This window comes from Trachypithecus francoisi, unplaced genomic scaffold (genome assembly GCF_009764315.1).
Source record: "Trachypithecus francoisi isolate TF-2019V2 unplaced genomic scaffold, Tfra_2.0 Lachesis_group15, whole genome shotgun sequence".
Taxonomy (NCBI): domain Eukaryota; kingdom Metazoa; phylum Chordata; class Mammalia; order Primates; family Cercopithecidae; genus Trachypithecus; species Trachypithecus francoisi.
The window spans coordinates 20,877,371-20,902,256 of NW_022681460.1; the positions used below are offsets into that span (position 1 = coordinate 20,877,371).

At 36.5% G+C, this 24,886-nt stretch overlaps 1 protein-coding gene across 2 annotated transcripts in view; it reads right to left on the bottom strand.

Moving 5' to 3' along the window:
- Nucleotides 1-24,886, bottom strand: part of TBC1D32 (TBC1 domain family member 32) — a 252,702-nt gene that overhangs the window by 143,689 nt on the left and 84,127 nt on the right. For both annotated transcript variants that reach the window (XM_033234429.1, XM_033234430.1), the window contains 2 exons: nt 22,603-22,721; nt 8,715-8,831 (listed from right to left, as the gene is read on the bottom strand). In XM_033234429.1, coding sequence (XP_033090320.1) covers nt 8,715-8,831; nt 22,603-22,721 — 236 coding nt within the window. The remainder of the gene's footprint in view (nt 1-8,714; nt 8,832-22,602; nt 22,722-24,886) is intronic.

Here is a 24,886-nt window from a genome sequence, read left to right on the forward strand (position 1 = left end):
GCTGATGTTGATTACAGGGTATCCAAAATGTCACTCTTATCCTCCAGGTAAAACAGTGTCTTATGGTCATCAGGTAATTAATGGAGTTTTACCTCAGTTCCAACTTACAGTGTGTACAGTGGATCTCTGGACTCACCCTGTAGTCTTTTCCCCAGTGCCAGAATGCATAATTGTCATAGACATACTTAGCAGCTGGCAGGACCCCCACCTACGTTCTCTGACTGGTAGGGTGAGGGCTATTACGGTGAGAAAGGCCAAATAGAAGCCATTACACCTGCCTCTACCTAGAAAAATACTAAATCAAAAATAATATCGCATCCCTGGAGAAACTGCAAAGATTTGTGCCACCATCAAGGACTTGAAAGACGCGGGGGTGGGGATTCCTAACACAGCCCCATTCAACTCTCCTATTTGGCCTGTGCAGAAGACAGATGGATCTTGAAGAATGCTACCGGATTATCCTAAGCTTAACGAAGTGGTGACTCCAACTGCAGCTGCTGTACCAGATGTGGTTTCATTGCTTGAGTAAATTAACACATCTCCTGGTACCTGGTATGCGGCCACTGACTTGGCAAATGCCTTTATCTCCATTCCTATCCATAAGGCCCACCAGAAGCAATTTGCCTTCAGCTGGCAAGGCCAGCAATAAACCTTTACTGTTCTACCTCAGAGGTATATCAACTCTCCAGCTTTGTATCATAATCTTATCCAGAAAGAAGTTGACCGCTTTTTGCTTCTGCAAGATATCACACTGGTCCATTACATTGATAACTAAGCTGATTGGATCAAGTGAGCAGGAAGTAGCAAACACACTGGACTTATTGCTGAGACATTTGCGTGCCAGAGGATGAAAAATAAATCCAACTAAAATTCAGGGACCTTCCACCTCAGTAAAATGTCTAGGGGTCCAGCGGTGTGGGGTCTGTCGAGATATTCCTTCTAACGTGAAGAGTAAGTTGTTGCATTTGGCCCCTCCTACAAACAAGAAAGAGGCACAATGCCTAGTAAGCCTATTTAGAATTTGGAGGCGACACATTCCTCACTTGGGTGTGTTACTCTGTCCCATTTACTGAATGACCTGAAAGGCTGCTAGTTTTCAGTGGGGTCCAGAACAGGAGAAGGCTCTGCAACAGACCCAGGCTGCTGTGCAAGCTGCTGTGCCACTTGGGCCATATGACCCAGCAGACCCAATGGTGCTTGAGGCATCAGTGGCAGATAGAGATGCTGTCTGAAGTCTTTGGCAGACCCCCATAGGTGAATCACAGCAGAGGTCGCTAAGATTTTGGAGCAAGGCCCTGCCTTCTTCAGATAACTGCTCTCCTTCTGAGAGGCAGCACTTGGCCTGTTGCTGAGCTTTTGTGGAAACTGAACGTATGACTATGGCTTCAAGTTGACAAGAGGTGAACTTGTGATGGTTAATAGTGAGTGTCAACTTGATTGGATTGAAGGATGCAAAGTACTGATCCTAGGTGTGTCTGTGTGGGTGTTGCCAAAGGAAATTAACATTTGAATCAGTGGGATGGGGAAGGCAGACCTTTAATCTGGTGGACACAATCTAATCAACTGCCCTTGAATATAAAGCAGGCAGAAAAACATGAAAAGGTGAGACTGGCTTAACCTCCCAGCCTACATATTTCTTCCATGCTGGATGCTTTCCTGCACTGAAACATTGGAATCCAAGTTCTTGCGTTTGAGACTTGGACTGACTCTCCTCACTCCTCGAACTTGTAGATAGCCTATTTTGGGACCTTGTGATCTTGTAAGTTAATACTTAATAAACTCCTCTTTTTATATATATAGTATCCTATTAGTTCTATGCCTCTAGGGAACCCTGACTAATACACTAGGTATATAATCAAAGGAATATAAATCATTCAACCAAAAAGACATGCATACAAATGTTCACTGCAGCACTATTTACAACAGCAAACACATGGATCTTGAAAAATGCTAGTTGCTGTACCAGATGCAGTTTCATTGCTTGAGTAAATTAACACATCTCCTGGTACCTGGTATGCAGCCATTGACTTGGCAAATGCCTTTATCTCTGTTCCTGTCCATAAGGCCCACCAGAAGCAATTTGCTTTCAGCTGGAAAGGCCAGCAATATACCTTTAGTGTCCTACCTCAGAGGTACATCAACTCTCCAGCTTTGTGTCATAATCTTACCCAGAGAGAACTTGGATAAGGTGAGACATGGAATCAACCTAAATGCCCATCAATGGCAAATTGAATAAAGAAAATGTGGACATATATACCATAGAATACTATGCAGCATTAAAAAAGAACAAGATCATGTCTTTCATGGGAACATGAATGGAGTTGGTGACAATCTAATGCACGAACAGAAAATCAAATACCACATGTTCTCAGGTGTAAGTGGGAGTTAAATGATAAGAACTCATGGACACAAAGAGGGAAACAACAGACACTAAGGCCTATTAGAGGGTAGGGGGTGGAGGAGGGAGAGGAACAAAAAAGATAACTATTAGGTACTAGGCTTAGTACCTGGGTGATGAAATAATCTGTACAACAAATCTCTGTAATATGAGTTTACCTATATAAGAATCCTACACATGTACCACTGAAGCTAAAATAAGATTTTTTAAAAAATGAATACAGAAAGAAAACAAGATCAAGGTGTTAGGGAGGCAAAGTCTATCAGGTGGTAATTTATTGCCTATAGAGAGGGAAGAATCAATCATGATTTCCAGGTTTCCAGTTCACTAAATTGTGTGACTACTAGTACCATACACTGAGAAAAACAGGAAACAGAATTGATTTGGGAAAGAGAAAACATTACATTCAGCTGTAGACACAGTAAGACTAAGACACCTATGACTGTTCCAGATGCCCATTGTCTGGTAGGGTTCTAATTATAAAATTGGCAGTCAAGTCATATAGGTCAAAGAGTTGTCAGTGCGTAACTGAAGCCATGGAATTGGATGAGATCACTCTGGAGGCCATAGGACAAACAAAGGAAAAGAAGTCTACAGCCGGGCGCGGTGGCTCAAGCCTGTAATCCCAGCACTTTGGGAGGCCGAGACGGGCGGATCACGAGGTCAGGAGATCGAGACCATCCTGGCTAGCATGGTGAAACCCCGTCTCTACTAAAAAATACAAAACTAGCCGGGCGAGGTGGCGGGCGCCTGTAGTCCCACTACTTGGGAGGCTGAGCAGGAGAATGGCGTGAACCCGGGAGCGGAGCTTGCAGTGAGCCAAGATTGCGCCACTGCACTCCAGTCTGGGCGACAGAGCGAGACTCCGCCTCAAAAAAAAAAAAAAAAAAAAAAAAAAAAGAAGTCTACAATGACAACTATGCAGGAGAGACCAGAAAAGAAGGAAGAGAACAAGAAGTAAGTAATGCCACAGTCACAGATGGAGAGAATTACACTAAGGAGTAAACAAACCATGTTAAATATTCCAAAGTGGTAAATTAAGTTAAAGGGTATAGGGATGTGACATGATTTGGTTGTGTTCCCACCCAAATCTCATCTTGAACTGCAGTTCCCATAATCCCCACATGTGATGGTTAATACTGAGCGTCAACTTGATTGGATTGAAGGATGCAAAGTTTTGATCCCGGGTTTGTCTGTGAGGGTGCTGCCAAGGGAGATTAATATTTGAGTCAGTGGGCTGGGAAAGGCAGACCCACCTTTAATCTGGGTAGGCACCCTCTAATCAGCTGCCTGTGTGCCTTGAATATAAAGCAGGCAGAAAAATGTGAAAAGACTAGACTGGCCTAGCCTCTCAGCCTACATCTTTCTCCCTTTGATATACAGATATAGATAGATAGATAGATAGATAGATAGATAGATAGATAGATAAATATAGAGAGACATATCCTATTAGTTCTGTTCCTCTAAAGAACCCTGACTAACACACAATATGTCATGGAAGAAACATGGTGGTAACTGAATCATGGGGGCAGTTACCCCCATGCTGTTTTCATGATAGTGAGTTATCACGAGATATGATGGTTTTATAAGGGACTTTTCCCCCTTTGCTCAGCACTTCTCTTGCCTATTGCCACGTGATGAAGGATGTGTTTGCTTCCCCTTCCACCACGATTGTAAGTTTCCTGAGGTCTCCCCAGCCATGCTGAACTGTGAGTCAACTAAACCTCTTTCCTCTATAAATAACCCAGTCTCAAGTATGTCTTTATTAGCGCATGACAAACTAATACAGGGAGGTTCCATTAGATTAGGGAATTATATATTTATTGGGTTTTGGCAGAACAATTTAAGTTAGGTAGTTGGGCAAAGATGCCAGATTATGGTGGCTTCCACAGTTTACAGAAGAGAAAAAAATGTAGAGACTTAAAGCACAGGCAAAATTTTCAGGAAGCTTAGGGTGGAGGGAAAGAAAGAAAACTACAGTGTGGTAAATAAAAGAAGGCATAGATCAAAAGAGTTGTTTGTTTTAAAAGGAACCCATATACATGTTTAAATCATGACAGAAAGCAGTGATCTTTCTACAGGGTTAAAACATAATGTCTTTGGGAGAAACAGAGTAATATAACTGCAGTCAACTGTCTTAAGACCAAACAGAAAACAAATTTTTCCATAAGTGGAAAGATATAGTTGAATATACCCCACAGAGATACATGAAAACTTAAGAGAACAAACATTGAAGCCATCATTTTGGACTATATCATAAAACTAATTTGTACTTGTTTCCCATAATCAATCTAATAAAACCAATCATATTAGAATAATTATTTTCACTGGATCCATATAATGTGCTAGATTTATATACATTGAAGACAGCCTACTTTCTTTAAGGTACTCCCATTGTAGTGGGAAATCTAGACACATAAATGACTAACGATGAAACTACAGGCATACCTTATTTGATTGCATGTCACTTATTGTGCTTTGCAAATAATATGCTTTTTTGCATATTTAAGATGTGTAGCAATGCTACATCAAACAAGTTTACTGGTGTCATTTTTCTAACAGCATGTGTTCACTCTGTGTCTCTGAATCACATTTTGGTAATTCTCACAACATTACAAACTTTTTATAATTATTCTGTTATGATGACCTGTGATTAGTAAACTTTGATGTTACTATTGTAATTATTTTGGGGCACCATGAACCGTACCCAGATAAGACAACAAACTTAATGGATAAATGTTGTTCTTATTGTTCCACCAACTGGTCATTCACTTATCTTTCTCTTTCTCCTGGGGCCTCCTTATTACCTGAGACACAACAATATCAAGATTATGGCAATTAGTAACCTTAAAAAACCTCGAAGGGTTCAAATAAAAGGAAAAGTTGAGTGTATCTCACTGTACATCAAAAGCTAAAAGTGACTAAGTTTGGTGAGGACAGCATGTCAAAAGCTAAGACAAGACAAAAGCTGGGCCCCTTTTGCCAATTAGCCAAGTTATGCATGCAAAGAAGAAGTTCTTTAAGGATATTAAAAGTGTTACTCCAGGAAACACATGAACGATAACAAAATGAAACAACCTTATTGCTGATATGAAGAAAGTTTAAGTGATTTGAACCGAAAATCAAACCAACCACAGCATTCTCTTAAGCCAAACCCTAACCCACAGAAGGCTCTAACTCTATTTAACTTTAATAAGGCTGAGAGAAACGAGGGAGCTACAGAAGGAAAGTTTGAAGTTAACAGGTTGGTTCATGGGATTCAAGGAAAGAAGCTGTCTGAGTAAATGGAAGTACAAGGTGAAGTAGCAAGTGCTGATGTAGAAGTTGCAAGTTATCCAGAAGATCTAGCTAAGATAATTGATGAAGTTAGCTACATTAAAGAGATTTTTTTTCTCTTTTTCTTTTTTCTTTTTTTTTTTTTTTTTGAGATTGAGTCTCACTCTGTCACCCAGGCTGGAGTGCAGTGGCTCAATCTAGGCTCACTGCAACCTCCACCTCCCAGGTTCAAGTGATTCTCCTGCCTCAGCCTCCCATGTAGCTGGGATTACAGACACGTGCCACCACATCCAGTTAATTTTTGTATTTTTAGTAGACACGGGGTTTCAACATGTTGGCCAGGCTGCTCTTGAACTCCTGACCTCAGGTGATCGCCCCACCTCGGCCTCCCAAAGTGCTGGGATTACAAGCATGAACCACGACACCCGGCCAAGAGATTTTCAATGCAAACAAAACAGCCTTATATTGGAAGAAGATATCATCTAGGACTTTCATAGCTCAAAAGGAGAAGTCAATGCCTGGATCCAAAGCATCAAAAGATAGGCTAACTCTCTTCTTAAGAGCTAATGCAGATGGTGACTTTAAGCAGAAGCCAATGCTCATTTACCATTCCAAAAATCCTGGAGCACTGGAAAATCTACTCTGCCTATGCTATATAAATGGGAAAATAAAGTAAATGACAGTACATATGTGACTGTATGGGTTTACTGCGTATTTTAAGCCTACCATTGAAAATTACTGCTCAGTAAAAAGATTCCTTTCAAAATACTACTGCTCATTGACAATGCAACAGGTCACCCAAGAGCTCTGATGGAGATGTTTAAGGAGATTAGTATTGTTTTTGTGCCTGCTAACATCACATTCATTCTGTAGCCCATAAATCAAGGAGTAATTTTGACTTTCAAATATTTAAGAAATACATTTTGTAAGGCTATAGCTGCCATAAATAGTGATTCCTCTGACAGATCTGGGCAAAGTAAATTGAAAACCTTCTGGAAAGGATTCACCATTAAGATGCCACATCTGTGATTCATGAAAAGAGGTCAAAATATCAACATTAAAAGGAGTTTGGAAGAAGCTGATTCTAACCCTAATGTATGACTTAAAGAAGTTCAGTACTTCAGTAGAACAAGTAACTACAGACGTGGTGGAAACAGCAGGAAAACTAGGATTAAAAGTGGAGCCTGAAGATGTGACTGAATCGCTGCAATCCTAAGACCAAAATCAAACAGATGAGGAGTTGAGTTGTTTCTTATGGATGAGCAAAGATGGAATCCACTCCTGTAGAACATGCTGTGAACATTGTTGAAATAACAACAAAGGACTTAAAATATTGCATAAACTTAGTTGATAAAGCAGTGAGTGGGATGAGAGGATTGGCTTCAATTCTAAAAGAAGTTCTACGGTGGGTAAAATGCTATCAAAAAGCATCAAATAGGCCGGGCGCCGTGGCTCAAGCCTGTAATCCCAGCACTTTGGGAGGCCGAGATGGGCGGATCACGAGGTCAGGAGTTTGAGACCATCCTGGCTAACACGGTGAAACCCCGTTTCTACTAAAAAAATACAAAAAGCTAGCCGGGCGAGGTGGCTGGTGCCTGTAGTCCCAGCTACTCGGGAGGCTGAGGCAGGAGAATGGCGTAAACCTGGGAGGCGGAGCTTGCAGTGAGCTGAGATTCGGCCACTGCACTCCAGCCCGGGCGACAGAGCAAGACTCCGTCTCAAAAAAAAAAAAAAAGCATCAAATACTTCAGAGAAATCTTTCATGAAAGGAGTCAATTGATGCAGTGAACTTCACTGTTCTCTTATTTTCAGAAATTGCCAGAGCCACCCCAGCCCATAACAAACAACACACTGATCAGTCAGCTGCCATCGACAGTGAGGTAAGATTCTCCACCAGCAAAACAGATTACAACTCACTGAAGGCTCAGATGTTCATTAGCATTTTTAGCAATAAAGTACTTTTAATTAAGCAATAAACATTTTTTAGACATATTTCTACTGTACACTTTAGACTACAGTGTAAACATAACTTTCACATGGGAAAAGAAAAAATTCGTGTGACTTCCCTTATTGCAATATTCATGTTATTGTTGTGGTATGGAACTGAACCCACAATAATTCTGAAGTCTACCTGTACTCAACAGGTAGACTTGCATGTTGAAGTGCCAACATACAAGTAAGCACAAAATACAATTGAAAACACTTCAAGGAAAAGAAGATAAGAGAATCTAACTTAATGTTAAATGACAGAAGTACCTATCTTTGTATTTCACATCATATAAGCTATTAAAAGTTTCCCAAAGTAGATGAAACTTTTAAAAATCTAAGTATTTAGGGTTAATAGGTTTAAATGTATTCCAAAGGGCAAAACTATGTTTATAAAAACAGTATCACATAGGATGAAGTGACCAGAAAATGAAAAAGAGTGACCAATAATAAAATTTCAATATCAAGTAAGTCTTTACTAACGCTTATATGCATATACACGTATGTTTCTAGGTTAATTCATAAATGTACCCAAAGATAAGGAACTAAATATCCCTTAATGATTAAAACAAGTTACTTAACTGTGAATATTAGTACAACCTAGGTCTCAAATTAAAAAAATTTGTATATACTGCCCTCATGGGGCAATAATATGTAGTTCATTAAAATATAAGCAGGAAATGTAGTGGAATCCGTGGATACAATTTATTCCTACTAATCCTAGCCAATGAAGGAGCATCACTGGTTTGACTAATAACATAATGAGCCATCTAAAAATCACTCACAAGTATACTTCTATTTATGCCAAGTCTCTTTCCTGGTTGGCGTTAGCCTCGTATTCTGATAGGTGTTGGGAATGTTAGGTGACCTGGATCAAAGAATCCATGCACAGAAAATTCAAAATTTGACATAATTCATGCATGATTAATCAAATCAGCCCATAAATGCCATTACATAATGCTTCTTTTTTCTCTTTTTGGTCAAATTGCATTTTTACTACCAATCGCAAATAGTAACATTTATAACAGAGAAAGATTTAAAGAAAATGACTTACAATAACACATGTTGGGACTTCACGAAGAGAATATTCTGTTTTATTAGGAAGATCTTGATTCCTTATCAGCTCATAAATAGTAGGATAGGATAACAAGTTCACCAGTGCTAAAAAAGACTAGAGGGAAAGAAAACAATCATTTAAATGATTCATTTTTGTCAACCACATCCACGGAGAGTCATTAATGTAGTTTCGTATCTGTATGACTTTGAGGGCTAATTTTTAAATATACCTAATTCCCGTAAGTTTGAAATATGTTACATATATGATAAGTACAAAACAGTTAACATGAACAGCAATACTCTATAAGCTGACAACGCATGCTGTAACAACCATTACATACATATATGAAATTTGGAATATGCTTTAAAATATCATGTATCTCTTAAAAGTTTGGTTCTGACAAAAATTCAATAATCCATCTTTCTCATTCTTTGCACTGCCATATCCAATACGTAAGAAAATGCAAGAGAATAATACTTAGGGACCCTGGGGCAAGATAATAAATATCTATATATTTTTGCCCTCAGATCATGAGGCTATCTTTTAACTACATTCACTGAAAATCCAACTAACCTAAATATGATAGCTAATTTTTAAAAGCCATGGCTTTTCCCATCAAAGCTAACTCATTTGCTGGTGCAATTTTACCAATCTCTCCATGAAATATTTAAGCTCTTCACTCTCATTGCATCTTATTAAACACAACGAGAATATTTTTCTCAGCCACATTCACTCTTGGGCTCCCTAGTTCAAAAGCATGCTGTGGTTGCTCATCACTAATCATCAAATCTAAACTCCTTAGCATGGCTTTCAAGGCACTTCTCTAATTGACACAATTCTACTCTTCACAGTCTCAAAAGCCTCATTTCCTAGTATTCCTCAGCATGAAGTCACCACTTCAGTCAATCAAATATGCCTGTGGTCTCCTTCAACTGACTGCCACCTATACGTACTTTTGTATCCTAGTAACACACTTCTCCTGCCCTCCACTTACTCATTAGCCCATTTCACATGCCTTCAAAATATGTCACGTCTTTTCTAAAGACTTCCAATTAACTCCATCCACATCCAGAAGCCCTATATTCTGCCAATACTTATATGTTTTGCTTGCATTATATTAATTGTACTTATAACTGTAAAGTTTTCTGCTTTACATTTTCACTATAGTACGCACTATAGAAAAGGAAGAAAAAATTTGCCAAGGAAAGAATGTTTGAGAAATATGTCTATTCATTATACATAAAATGAACTGCAGAAAAACTGGAGGGTTCACCTAGGAAACTACTGTATGAACTTCTCTAATCACCGGGTATTAACTAGAAAGATCATTAATAGAACAGATTTCATTACAGATTTATTTTTAATCCAATCTAGTTTATCCTGAGAATACATATGAACCAAAAAATACAAGGTAATAATGCTTTGTAATTTAAATCTGCAAACATGTTTTAATGTCCTTAATATTAATCCAGCAATATTTGGATACTGTCATGAATAAATCCTTTATGTTTACAGAATCTTTTCTACCATAATCACAAAAGTTTACAAAAAAGCCTTTAAAAATGTCTATTTGGGTAGAAAAAGAAATATAATCTTTATAAATCACATATAGCAATAGTATATTGAGCATTTTTATATTATTTATACATGAAGAATTCAGTTGACAATTATGGAACCTCTCTTCACGTAAGACATAAAATGATAGGGACCACATACAATCAAGGTAAGGTGTGACATGCTACTCTAAGCAAATCAAGTAAAACTTTAGGTAAAAATAATTCAACAACTGTATTCAAACTAAAACAACCTGAACAGAATTTTAAAGAAGGTTGAGAAGATTTCAGCAGCTTGCTTCTAGAAGAAATACATTCATTTCTCACACATTGGGCATTTTAAAAGATGTTAGCTTACTGCAAAATTGTGATGTATTAAGCATTTCTGGAATAAAAATATATACAATGTAATTATTGGCTCCCACAAACACACATTATAAGATGTCGCTAATATCAGACATTACTTATCTTAAAATTTATAGTAGCACAAAACATAAATCTATGTCATCAATGTTTTGAATAGAAGAATGAGACTTTATGCAATAATGATAAGGAAACTAATGAAAAGTCAAAGTTTGATATATTTTTAAGACTAAAGTATAAAATTAATTCTCCAAGTCAAGAAGTTTTCTTTTAAATTAAAATCTTTCAGGTTGATAATGATCTTCTATTCACTTATTTATTCACTAAAAATATTTTAGTGCTAGCTGCTTATCAGTAATTGTGCCAAATGCTAACAATGAAAATATGAATAAAGGCATGGTCCCTGCCCTCAAGGACTCATAGTGCAGTGCAGGACAAAATACACTATAAAATCACTTAAAATAGTGCCTAATGTTCTGACATTAGTACAATATGGAGAGCAATGGGGTGACATAAGGATGACACTCTTCAGCAATGTAGGGAGAGGTGAGAGGTAAGACTATACGTAGCAGGCAGACAGTCAGACAGAGAAGTGCTATGTTAATGAGCTCTATCTTTACCCTCTAGGAAAAAAAAGGGGCAAAGTATTTTCAGAAAAGTAGTGGTTTTGAGGGTAGACAATATAAAGGAATAAAGAAACAAATTAGAATTTGGAAGTTGTAAGACTGTCAGAGATACATTACACCTATTAGAACACAGAGGTATTGAAAACATGTCCAATAGACAGAATGATCAAACAGTTACTCAAAAGGTTAGTGTTCGGGGACTACACGCCTTAGGGGTAAAGGAAAGGTCAGTGGAGACTATGTGTATACAATATTCTATTCTTTAAAGTAGTATGGACAAGAAGGGGACGAGGAAGACTGAATAGTGATAAAAATGTAACTGCTATCATTATACGAGCACTTATTTTTGGCCAAATGCTATAGTATCAATATTTATATACATTATCTATTTTAAACCTTAATATGTACAACTGTAAGACCATTGTAAGGAACACCTGTCTTCTGAAGCAGAGTCTCACTACTCTAAAGCAGGGGTGTCCAATTATTTTGGCTTCCCTGGGCCACACTGGAAGAAGAAGAATTGTCTTAGGCCACACGTAAAATACAGTAACGATAGCTGATGAGCTAAGAAAATAAAAATAAAAACTGCAAACAAAAATCTCATAATGTTTTAAGTAAGGCTATGAATTTGTGCTGTGCCACATTCAAAGCTGTCCTGGGCCGAATGCAGCCCATGGGCCACAGGTTCTACAAGCTTGCTCTGAAGTCTGCTATGATGTAAACCACTAGAAGACACTAGGAAAGCACTTAGATTCAGGGAGAGGATCTTTTGTTTGGGCTGGTGGAGTGAGAGGGGAGATACTTGTTTTTGGAGGAGAGAATCAAGCCATCTTCAAATAATTTTACATCTTTTTTTCCAATCTGTATGCCTTCTATTTTTTCTTGCCTTATTATACTTATATAATATAACGTAAATAAAAGTGGTAAGAGTCAACCAAATTTAGAGTCAATATTTTACCATTAAAGATGATGCTAACCGTATGCTTTCCAAACATAGCATTTATCAGATTATGGATTAAATCATTTGAATTTTTATCATAAATGTGTATGAAATTTAGTAAAATGTTTCTACATATGTTGAAATAATATTAAGAGTTTTCTTTTTATTCTTTAACATGGTAAGTTGTATTTTCGTACTGAAACGTTTAACCAACTTTATGTTCCTGAAATAAAGCCCACTTGATCATAATAAACGGTCCTTTTATACACTGCTGAATTACAATTGATAGTATAGTATTTTAAAAAGCATTCTGTCTATATTCATCAGGCTACAGATCTATAACTTTCTTCTTTTTTGGTGATGTTTTTATATCAGTGTTACACTTGGCCTCATAAATTAGCGTTTCCTCTATCTGTTTTCTGAAAAACCTTGTTTGAGATTGGTGTTCTTTCTCCTACAAATGTTTCATAGAATCCACTGGTGAAACCATCTGTTTTTCTCTGTGTAAGAAGGTTCTTAATGACAAATTCAATTTCTTTAACAAATGCATACCTATTTTTTTTTTTTTAATTGAGTCAGTTTTGGTAACCCTACTTTTAAAGAAACTTTGCCAATTAGATCTTAGTGGTTGAGATAATGACATAAAGCAAATCATAATATTCACTTATTAACCTTTAATATCTGTGGACTCATTAGTCTTACCCCTCTTTCATTCTTGATATTGGTAATTTTGGATCTCTCTTATTTTTGTCATCAATCTAGTGAGGGGTTTATCACTTTTAATAATCATTTCCAAAAATCACATTTGGATTTGTTACTTCTCTTTAGTTTGTTCTGTTTCACTGATTTCTGCTCTAATGTTTATTATTTCCCTTGTTGCAATGGTTTTGGGTGTAATTTGCTCTTCTTTTTCTACTCCCTTTGAGTGGAAACTTGAGTCAATAATTTTAGATCTTTCTTATTTTCTAATATAAATATTACAGTTAAAAATATCCCTCTTAGGACTGTTTCAACTATAACCACAAATTCTGATGTATTTTTATTTGCATCCAATTTGAAATACTTCCTAATTTCCCTTGTGACCTCTTTGAGCTACAAGTTATTTGTAAGTATGTGGCTTAATTTCCAAATATCTTTTTTTCTAGTTTCTAGTTCTTGATTTTTAATTAATTTCATTGTGGTTATAGAATATGCTTCATATTATTCCAATTGTCTTAAATTTATTTAGACTTGCATTTAGCCCAACATGGTCTATCTTTGAGAACATGCCATGTGTTCTTGAAAAGAATGTGTATTCTGCAGTCACCGAGTATAATATTGTATAAAATCAAGTGGTTAATAGTGGTATTCATATCACATAATTCTTAAAAGAGAGCTCTTGATCTGTTCTATCAATTGCTAAGAGAAATGTTAAAATCTTCAACCCTGATTGTAGATTTGCCTATTTCTTCCTTAAATTCTATTTCAATACTACATATATTTTAAATATTTTGTTAGGATCATACTGATTTATGATTATGTCTTTCTGGTGTTTTGACCATATTCATATTATCATTATAAAATGTGTCTCTTAATCTGATAGTTTTTCCTTTTCTTTATCTCTGACACTAAATGTAGCCATGTCAGTTTTCTAATGTATATTGCTTCTCTCTATATATTTTTTCCATCCAACTTATCTTTATCTTTAAAGTGAATTTCTTCTAGAACTCTGCCACCTGCCCCAGAGAGCCTTCTCTGTGCCTACAATTACCTCCCCTGCCATCCCTCCATAACACCCAATATCCTGACCTTTACAATAATCATTTTCAAAGATTCTCTTGTGGTTTTACTTCTCAGGTGTACATATCCAGACAGTATAATTTTGTCTTTACAATTTTCAAGACTTGATATGTCATTTAAAACTTCTTTTAATCTACAGGCATTCATCTTCTCCCTCGCCTTTCTTTTCATTTCGTCTGTTGCCAAGCTCAGGCCATTTGACCTGTAAAGTTTTAACCAGTCTGGATTTTAGGAAGCACACAGTCAGGCAGCAGTTCACCCTGTTCTTCCATCCTTTGGATATATGCAGTTTCCATATTCTGCAAACTGGCAGTGAATCCAAAGGCTTGATCAAGTTAGATACCTTGGTAAGACTAGAGATGGTGGTTTATTCTTTCATTAGAGGGCATATTAATAATGTTTAGCCATTTCTGTTTTAGTGATGTTAAGGTGGCTCAATTAATTCTTGCAGACTGCAAATGGTGACATTCTAATTCCATCATTTAAAAAGAATTATTAGTTGGGATAATTCATGAAAAAGAGGCACTACCTTCACCTACTATTTGGTTACCCAGTGGTGGAGTTCTGATATGGTTTGGCTCTTTGTCCCCACCCAAATCTCACCTCAAATTGTAATCCCTACATGCCAAAGGAAGGACCTGGTGGGAGCTGACTGGATCATGGGTGCAGTTCCCCCATGCTGTTCCCATGATAGTGAGTTCTCCCGAGATCTCATGGGTTAAATGTGTTTGGCAGTTCCCCTTCACTCTCTGTCTCTCCAGCAGCCATGTATGATGTGTGCTTTGCTTCCCCTTCACCTTCCTCCCTGAATGTAAGTTTCCTGAGGCCTCCCTAGACAAGTGGAACTATGAGTCAATTAAACCTCTTTTCTTTATAAATTACCCAGTCTCAGGTAGTTCTTCATAGTAGTGTGAAAATGGGCTAAAACAAGTTCATACAGGAATGGCATAATAAATGCTGTTATTTTAGTCAACAAGTTTCAAGATAATAAATTGATTCTTGATCATCCTCTGAGCATAACCAATTTTAAAAAATATTATTTAATAGTTTTGCTTTCATATCCACACTATGCATCATGACTAATTAAACATACCAACGCTGATAATACTTTCTACCATTTATTGAGTGCCTACTATATGCCAAACATTCTGCCATATACTTTTATAAATTATCACAGTTTGACATGCGAAAAATTATGATAAATACATTATCATCTTTAACACTGGTTAACTACATTTTCCTACCACCTAAAATGTAATTTCATTTTGTTTCTAATTATAGTTCAGTAGAGATCGTTATCAACAACCTGCAACTTAGGTGATGTTAAGCTACCTGTAATTAAAATGAATCAGAATATATTTATTTTATTATCTAAGTATCCACAGAAAAAATAAAGTTAATTTCTTTTTTACTGGTAAATGTTATTGAAATCTGATATATATATATATACACACACACACGCATACACACATATATACACACACACACACGTGTGTATATATATTTGTCACTTGTGTGCTGTTTTTAGCTATTTTATTTTTATTTCAATAGGTTTTAGGGGAACAGATTGTATGGTATTTTTAGTTATTTAATTTATTTTTATTTCAATCGGTTTTTGGGGAACAGATAGTGTCTGGTTACATGAATAAGTTCTCTTAGTGGTGATTGCTGAGACTTTGGTGCACTATCACCTGAGTAGTGTACACTGTTCCCAGTGTGTAGTCTCTTATCCCTCACCACCCCCAACCCTTTCCCGTGAGTCCCCAAAGACTGATGTACCTACCATTCTTATGCCTTTGTGTCTTCATAGCTTAGCTCACACATATGAGTGAGAACATACAATGTTTGGTTTTCCATTCCTAAATATTTCACTTAGAATAATAGTGGAGACTATTCCATCCAGCTTGCTGGATGTTGCTGGAGTTGATTCTTGCATAAGGTGAAAGATGAGGATCCAGTTTCATTCTTCTACATGTGGCTTGCTAATTATCCCAGCACCATTTTTTGAATAGGGTGTGCTTTCCCCACCTTATGCTTTTGTTTGCTTTATCAAAGATCAGCTGGCTGATCTTTTTATGGCTGAGTAGTATCCCATAGTGTGTGTGTGTGTGTATATATACACCATATTTTCTTTATCTACTCATTGACTGATGTGCATGTGGGCAGTTCCATATTTTTGCAATTGCAAATTGTGCTGCTATGAACATGTATTTGCAAGTATCTTTTTTGTATAATGACTTCTTTTCCTCTGGGTAGATACCTAGCACTGGGATCGCAGGATGAAATGCTAGATCTACTTTTAGTTCCTTAAAGAATCTCCACGCTGTTTTCCATAGTGGTTATACTAGTTTACATTCTGACAGTGTAAAGTGTTCCCTTTTCACCGCATCCACACCAACATCTATTTTTTTTTTTTTTTAATGGCCATTCTTGCAGGAATAAGGTGGTATCACATTGTGGTTTTGATTTGCATTTTCATAATAACTAGTGATATTGCACATTTTTCCATATGCTTGTTGCCCACTTGTATATCTTCTTTTGAGAATTGTCTATTCACGTCCTTAGCACACTTTTTGATAGGGTTGTTTGTGTTTTTCTTGCTGATTTGTTTGAGTTCTTTGTAGATTCTGGATATTAGTCTTTTGTCAGATGTATAAATTGTGAAGATCTTCCCCCACTCTGTGGGTTGTCTGTTTGCCGATTATTTCTTTTGCTGGGCAGAAGCTTTTTAATTTAATTAAGTCCCATCTATTTATCTTTGTTTCTGTTGCATTTGCTTTCGAATTCCTAGTCATAAAGTCTTTACCTAAGCTAATGTCTAGAGGGGTTTGGTTTTTCTGATGTTATCTTTTAGAATCTTTATGGTTTCAGATCTTAGATTTAAGTCTTTGATTGATCTTGAGTTGATTTTTCTATAAGGTGAGAGATGAGGATCCAGTTTTATTCTTCTACATATGGCTTGCTAATTAACCCAGCACTATTTTTTGAATAGGGTATACTTTCCCCACTTCGTTTTTGTTTGCTTTGTCGAAGACCAGTTGGCTGTATTTGGCTTTATTTCTGAGTTCTCTATTTTTGTTACATTGGTCTATGTGCCTATTTTTATACCAGTACCATGCTGTAGCCTTGTAGAATAATTTCAAGTTGGGTAATGTGATGCCTCCAAATTTGTTCTTTTTGCTTAGTCTTGCTTTGGCTATTTAGGCTCTTTGTTGGCTCCATATACATTTCAGGATTGTTTGTTCTAGTTCTGTGAAGAATTATGGTGGTATTTTGATGGGAATTGCATCGAATCTGTAAATTGCTTTGGGCAGTATAGTCATTTTCACAATATTAATTCTACCCATCCATGAACATGAAATGTCTTTCCATTCATTTGTGTTATCTGATTTCTTTCAGCAGTGTTTTGTAGTTTTCCTTGTAGAGGTCTTTCATGTCTTTGGTTAGGTATATTCCTAAGTATTTTATTTATTTATTATTTATTTATTTATTTATTTACTTATTTTTGCAGCTATTGTAAAACAGGTTGAGTTCTTTGATTCTCAGCTTGGTGTTCATTAGTTCTTTTTTCCTCCTGGGTTTGGTTTTGGATTATTCTTGTTTCTCTAGTTCCATCAGGTGTGACATTGGATTGTATATTTGTGCTCTTTCAGGCATTTTGATGTAGGCATTTAATGCTATAAACTTTCCTCTTAGCCCTGCTTTTGCTGTATCCCAGAGGTTTTGATAGGTTGTGTCACTATTATCATTTGGTTCAAAAATTTTTTAATTTCCATCTTGATATCATTGTTGGTCCAATGATCATTCAGGAGCAGATTATTGTTCTTAATTTGTGCTATTTCACTGAAAAAATTTCCTTTCATATCCTGTATCATGTTTTTCATTTCTTTAAGTTGGACTTTATTTTTCTCTGGTGCTCCTTGATTAGCTTAGGAATCAACCTTCTGAATTATTTTTCTGGCAATTCAGAGGTTTTGTCTTGGTTTGGATCCATTGTTGATGAGCTGGTATGATCATCTGGGGTGTTAAAGAAACGTGTTTTGTCACATTACCAGAATTGTTTTCTGGTTCCTTCCCATTTGAGTAGACTATGTCAAAGGGAAGATGTGGGACTCAAGGGCTGCTGTTCAGATCCTTTTATCCCGACACTACTTGAAGTAGTATTTTCTCCTTCCCCTAGGAATGGGCTTCCTGAGAGCTGAACTATGGTAATTGTTTTTGCTCTTCTGGGTCTAGTCACCTGGCAGAGCTACCAGGCTCTGGGCTGGTAGTGGGGAGTGTCTGCAAAGGGTCTTGTGATGTGATCCATCTTCGGGTCTTGCAACTATGGATATCAGTACCTGCTCTGGTGGAGGTGACAGGGGAGCGAACTCTGTGAGGCTCCTTGGTTGTTTTTGTTCAGTGCGCTGGTTTTGTGTTGCTTGGCCTCCAGCCAGGAGGTGGCAATTTCAAGAGGGCATCAGCTGTGATCCTATAGGGAGGATACAAACTTGCCCTAGAGACACCTGGTTAAGTATTCAGGATTCTCAGGCAGTGGGCAGGGCCATAGAGTTCCCAAGAGATTATGACCTTTGTCTTCCGCTACCAGGGAGGGTAAAAAAAGACCACCAGGAGGGGGCAGAGAGAGGTGTGTCTGAGTTCAGTCTCTCCTTGGGCAAGGTTTGCAGTGGTTGCTGTGGGAGATGGGTGAGTGGTTCCCAGTCCAGTGGAGTTATATTTCCAGGGTGATTGTGGCTGCCTCTCCTGAGTCATACAAATCGCCAGGGAAGTGGGGAAAACTGGCAGTCACCAGCCTCACCATGCTCTCATGCAGCTGGCAGTCCTAAAGACCGGTCTCATTCCTACCTTGCCCCTCGACATCACCAAGTCTATTTCCAGGCAGCCAGTGATCAGGGCTGAGAACTTGACCCAGACCACAAGCTTCTCTGTCGAGAAAGCAAGCAGACTCACAGTTTTTCCATCTCTCAGTGAGCCTGCACCAGTGACCCCGTTCCTTCAAAGGGTCTGTGGATTCTGTCATCTTTCCTAGTATGTTCCTGCAGTAGTTCTTGAAGCAATAGTTCACGATGTAAGTATCCACACAATGTTTTGTCTGTCTGAGCAGGAGCTGCAAGCTAGTCCTACCTCTCATCCACCATCTTAATGCTAAAGTTAATTTCTTAAAGACAGCACACAGTTGTATCTTCCTTTTTTATTCACTCTGAAAATCTGTATTTTAATTAGAATATTTAGTTCATTTGCATTTAGTGCAATTATTGATATGGATGCATTTATATTTTCCTATTTGTTTTCTTTTTTTCCCCATCCATTTCCTGTTCTTTTATTCTTTCCTCTCCACCTTACTCTGGCTTTTTAATTGTAAAATTTATGTATGAGCTATACCTCTTTGCACTAATTTTTAGTGCTTTCCTAAGGAAGTACTGTGTAATAGAACTTTCTGTAATGATAGAAATGTTATATAATCTGAATTTTACAATATGGTAACCACTAGCTACACGTGCTATTGACCACTTAAGATAGGACTAATATAATTAAGGAACTGAATTTTTAATTTTAATTAATACAAGTTTACATAGCTATGCAGGGCAATTGTCTACCATGTTTAACAGCACAGCCGTAGAGGAAGCTAGGGAGGGAAGATGAAGGACAGGGACTGGAATGGAAGTAAATTTCTGAAGGTACCTAGTTATACATTGAAACTACATAACTGCTTTCCACAATTTAAAAGACCAAATTAGATTACAAATGAAAAAAGAATCCTTAGGAAATAAGACTTAGAGATTAGAAGCTGGACCCTAGGGCTGTTTACTACAATGAGTTGTCATTTCTAGGTCTTTCTGTGTATAGATTAGCAGAATACCAAATATTTTTACAAAGTAATCCTTAGTTTATACTGACATTTCTATTGCAAAGTCAAACAAATTGAATAAAATCCCTGTAATCTTCTATTTTAATTATAAATATTTCCAAGGCATTAGGAATATTGTGCCACTTTATATAAAATGCGAGGAACTTGAACCATACAGATTGATTTACCATTATACAATTCCCCTGTCCTTTATGCTACAGCTATCCCATGCACTATTTTATTTCTAAGTACAAAATAAACCCCAGTATGTGTTATAATTTTGTTTTAAAAAATCAATCAGATGTATTTAAAACAAGTTAAAAGGAAAAATAACAGGCTTCTATACTCACTTACCTATGTGCAATTCCCTGTTTCCATCCTGAAAATCCAACTATTCATCTGGTAGCACTGTCTTTCTTTTTTTTTTTTTTTTTTTTTTTTTTTTTTGAGACGGAGTCTCGCTCTGTCGCCCAGGCTAGAGTGCTGTGGCCAGATCTCAGCTCACTGCAAGCTCCGCCTCCTGGGTTCACGCCATTCTCCTGCCTCAGCCTCCCGAGTAGCTGGGACTACAGGCGCCCGCCACCTCGCCCGGCTAATTTTTTATATTTTTTAGTAGAGACGGGGTTTCACCGTGTTAGCCAGGATGGTCTCGATCTCCTGACCTCGTGATCCGCCCGTCTCGGCCTCCCAAAGTGCTGGGATTACAGGCTTGAGCCACCGCGCCCGGCCGCAGCACTGTCTTTCAACATGAAGAATTTTCTTTATCATTATTTGAAAGGCAGATCTGCTGACAAATATTTTCTTAGCCTTTGTTTATTTTAAAATTTCTTTCACTTTCATTATTGGAGTAAATTTTAACTATATGTAGATTCTAAATTGACTGCTTCTGTTTACTTTTCCATTCAGCACATTTAAGATGCTGTATTGCCTCCTGGCTTCCACTGTTGTAATGAGATATGAAAAAACTTATCTGCTAATCTCTTATATGTAATGTGCGATTTTCCTAAACTTCTTTCAAAATTTTCTCTTTATCTTTGGCTTTTAGCAGTTTGTCTATGATGAGCCTTACTGTAGCTTCCTTTTTATTTTCATTCTCTACATAAATTCTCTTTGAGATTTAGTATGATTTTTATCTATAAATTTCTACTTGTCAATAAATTTGAAGATTTTCCACTATTATTTAGTCAAATGTATTTCTGATATTCCAATTACATACATGTTAAACATTTTGACATGCTCTCACAAATCACTGAAGTTTTTCTTTTATTTCATCCTCTGCTCTTCAGACTGTATAATTCATATTGATCTCACTCAAGTTCACTACTTCTTCTATCCTGTGTAAATCTGTGAAGGCCATGTAGAAATTTTTATTTCATGTAAGTTTTTTTTTTAATTCTAGAAGGCTATCTGGTTCTTTTACATAGTTTTATTTCTCTACTGTGATTTCTAATTTGTTTATTCATTATAAGGATAGTTTCGTTTGTATTCTATTTATAATAACTGCTTTAAAATCCTAAATTCTTCATTTCATAATCAATCTGTATTAGTTGCCTTCTTCTCAAGTATGAATCAAATTTCCTTTTTCTTCATATGTCTAGTGATTTTGGATTGTATCCTATACATTGTGAGATATGCCATAGAGTTCCTGGATTCTATTATACTCCCTGACAAAGAGTACATTAAAAAAAAAAAAAAAAAAAAAAATTAGCAGTTACATTGGCCAGATTCAAACTGAACCTCTAACACCTGTGGTAGGTAGCATCTGATATTTCTGTAGAGTTCACATGCATAGTTGAATTATTAGTCACATTTCTGGGCAAAATATATACACAGAGTTTGGAGTGCCCCTCTGTGGATCTATTTTCCAGGGGCCCCCTTTAATTTTCCACCTGCTGTGTAGTCCTAAGCTTTCTATTCAGTTCTCCAAGCATTTTAGATTGTCGATTTCTATCAGTGGAGCACAAATTTTTGACCTTAACCAAAAATCTGTTAAATCCAGAATCTCAAGAAATACCACTCTATTCATCCATATATTAACTTCCCTCTATTTTCTGCCTATTTTTGATCATTCCAATGCTTTTAGCTACTTGATTTTTACATTTTTTTCCAGAATTTGTGTTTTCTATGGGAGCAAACTAGTACAGGAAGAGGAACTTCTGAAACATTGGAGTGTTTTGCTTTTTAAACAATTTTATGACATCTTTTGAACAAAAATTGTCTAAGCTACCATGCAATCAAAGTTAGAAACCGTCACTTTCTTTGGAAAATATGTTAAATGTAAAAAGTCATTGAATTGTGATAGAACATTAGGTGGCTGATTTGTTGTGACTTTACTCTAAATGATAGCATCTTCTCTCTGTCTGTCCTGCCTTCAAATATTCCTGACAATTTTCTATTAGATTCAAGCTATAGGGCAAAACATTTCTTGGATTTTTATATTGATTGGTTGGTTGGTTGGTTTTTCTTTGTTCCAATGATTTGATTTTTTGTAACATGTCTGGTACAGTATTACTCTTCATTAAGGGAGAAAAACTTTAATAAACATAAAGTAAAAGAAAATCATTCTTGCAAAATATTATTCCCATGAAACACTGGGATTTCTATTATTTGCTAAACTTATTTTGAAAATAAAAAATAATAATTTGAAAATTAAAGAGGAAAAATAAATACATTAAAAAGTCTGCTGGCTATAACTGAATATGGATAAAGTTTGAATGAATTCATTTCTGTGAAATACTTTTCAAATCTGTGTATTATTAGTCAAATAACTTCTTACCTTTTGACAGCTTTGGTCAATAGGATCCACTGGAGTAGTTCTGGGATGGGTTACCCTAACATCATCTCTTCCATATTCCAGATTGGACCATAATTCAGTTATAAGTTCATTAATAAACCCTAAAAAGAATTATTACTTCAAGTAATTTATAGCATAATATTTCTTTGGATTATGAAGGAAAGATATGATGATCCCACTGACAAATCTGGTCTACTTTGACAGAAGACACATACTTGCATTTTATATAAGAAATAATCTCTCCTTGGTAGAAATTATATCTACTATTGTTAATATACTTTTATGATATTTCATTATCATAAAACTCTATAATAACTAAATTCTGAGAGACTATTTCCCTGGAAGACTGCTGAATTTTGAGTCCCAGCTTCTTCACTTTGGCCAGTAACTTCTCTGAGCATGTTTTCTGAAAAATAAAAAGGTTTATACTTTGCTCTGCAAATCAGCCAGCAAAGTAAGGCAGTCTGAAATCAGGTTGTGTTTTTCAGAGGTGAGGGGAGAGAAAGAGGTAACAGGAGGCCAGGTAGGCATCCAAAGAGTGTATGCTCCCTTATTCCAATATAACTAATTTTTTTTGTAATTCCATACACTAAGAACGACTCTGCATTTTACACAACTTTTGCTTCAACCCAGTCTTTAAATTCTTATGAGTCATACTATACAACTAAATGAAAATGAATATAAAACACAATTATCAAATTAGTCTATTAAAAAATCAAGTAGAAAAATCATGTGGAAAAGTGTAAAACACAACATTTAATCATAAAATAAGGAAGTTCATAACAACAATATTAGATCAGAAAGGGTCTTCTGGTATGAGAGAAAAAATATGGGCTCTAAAACCGAGAATATTAGAGTTTAAATTCCAAATATGCCAGTTTATTAGCTGTCCATCCTTGCAAAAATCCCGCGACTTCATGGAGCCTTAGTTCTCCTATTTGAAAATTGAAATAATGACGCCATATTCCACGGTTGCCATGAAGTATCAACAGGACAACACATGTGAAGTTCCTAATATAGTACCTAAGACATTAGAGAAGCTCAAAAAACTGTCGTCTTCCTCCTGTACTTTGAAAACTACACTTACTCCTCTCACGAAAAGTTTGAGACTATCATGCTCAGAAGCTTAATGACTTTACCAAGGGTGAGATCTGAGATTAAATTTAGTCTCCAAATACTTCAGTTAATGTGCTCTGAATACTACACTACATGAATTTTATTCTAAGTAGAAGAAAAAAAATTAGTGGTTCAGTTTAGGACAATTTTTTTTTTTTTTTTAACCAAGAAACATGTTTCATAATACAAGTAGTCCAGATTAGTTCGGCCAAAAAACAAATTTAAAATATACTATAGGAAAAGCATTTGTATTTAAAGAGAGAATCAGTAGTGATCACTCGTTATAATTCAACTCTAAGCCTTGAAAAAAATATTGTCACAGCATCTCTATCAGGGATTATATCTTGTTCAGAGCTCAGATAACCTTAATATAAGACATATTGGCCGGGTGTGGTGGCTCACACCTGTAATCCCAGCACTTTGGGAGGCCAAGGCGGGCGAATCACCTGAGGTCAGAGTTCAAGACCAGCCTGGCCAACACGGTGAAACCCCATCTCTACCAAAAATACAAAAATTAGCCAGGCGTGGTGGTGGGTGCCTGTAATCTCAGCTACTTAGAAGGCTGAGGCAGGAGAATCACTTGAACCCAGGAGGCGGAGGTTGCAGTGAGCTGAGACTGTGCCACTGCACTCCAGCCTGGGCAACAAAAGTGAAACTCTCTGTCTCATTAAAAAAAAAAAAAAAGATATATTAAATTTCCAATGTTTTAACTTCTTACAAATCAAATGGACAGGGAAGAATATATACTTACTGCCAACTTCAAAGATAATGTGAAAGCTAAGTGGTGAGACAAATGACTTCAAGAAGAAAAGAGGGAGCAAGGGAATTAGGAAATTTTATGTAAATGAGTGTAAACTTGGAAGCACATATAAGCCACTGACAATGAGCATTAGATAATCCTATCAGATGGGACTGTACTGAGAGAAGATGATATTCTTCTGATTTATAAGATGAAGGAAGATTCTTAAAGCATTAAGTACGTTTCTCCTGAGTTCATTATTTGCCTTTAGTTCAAGGCAAGAGAACAAGGTTGTACACATTTCACAGAAACACAAAACTATTGGAATTTCATGGAAGAAGAAAGACAAAAAGAAAATCCTGTAACTTTCCTTTACATAAGGTCTAACTTAGTAAAAAGAATTTTAGAGTA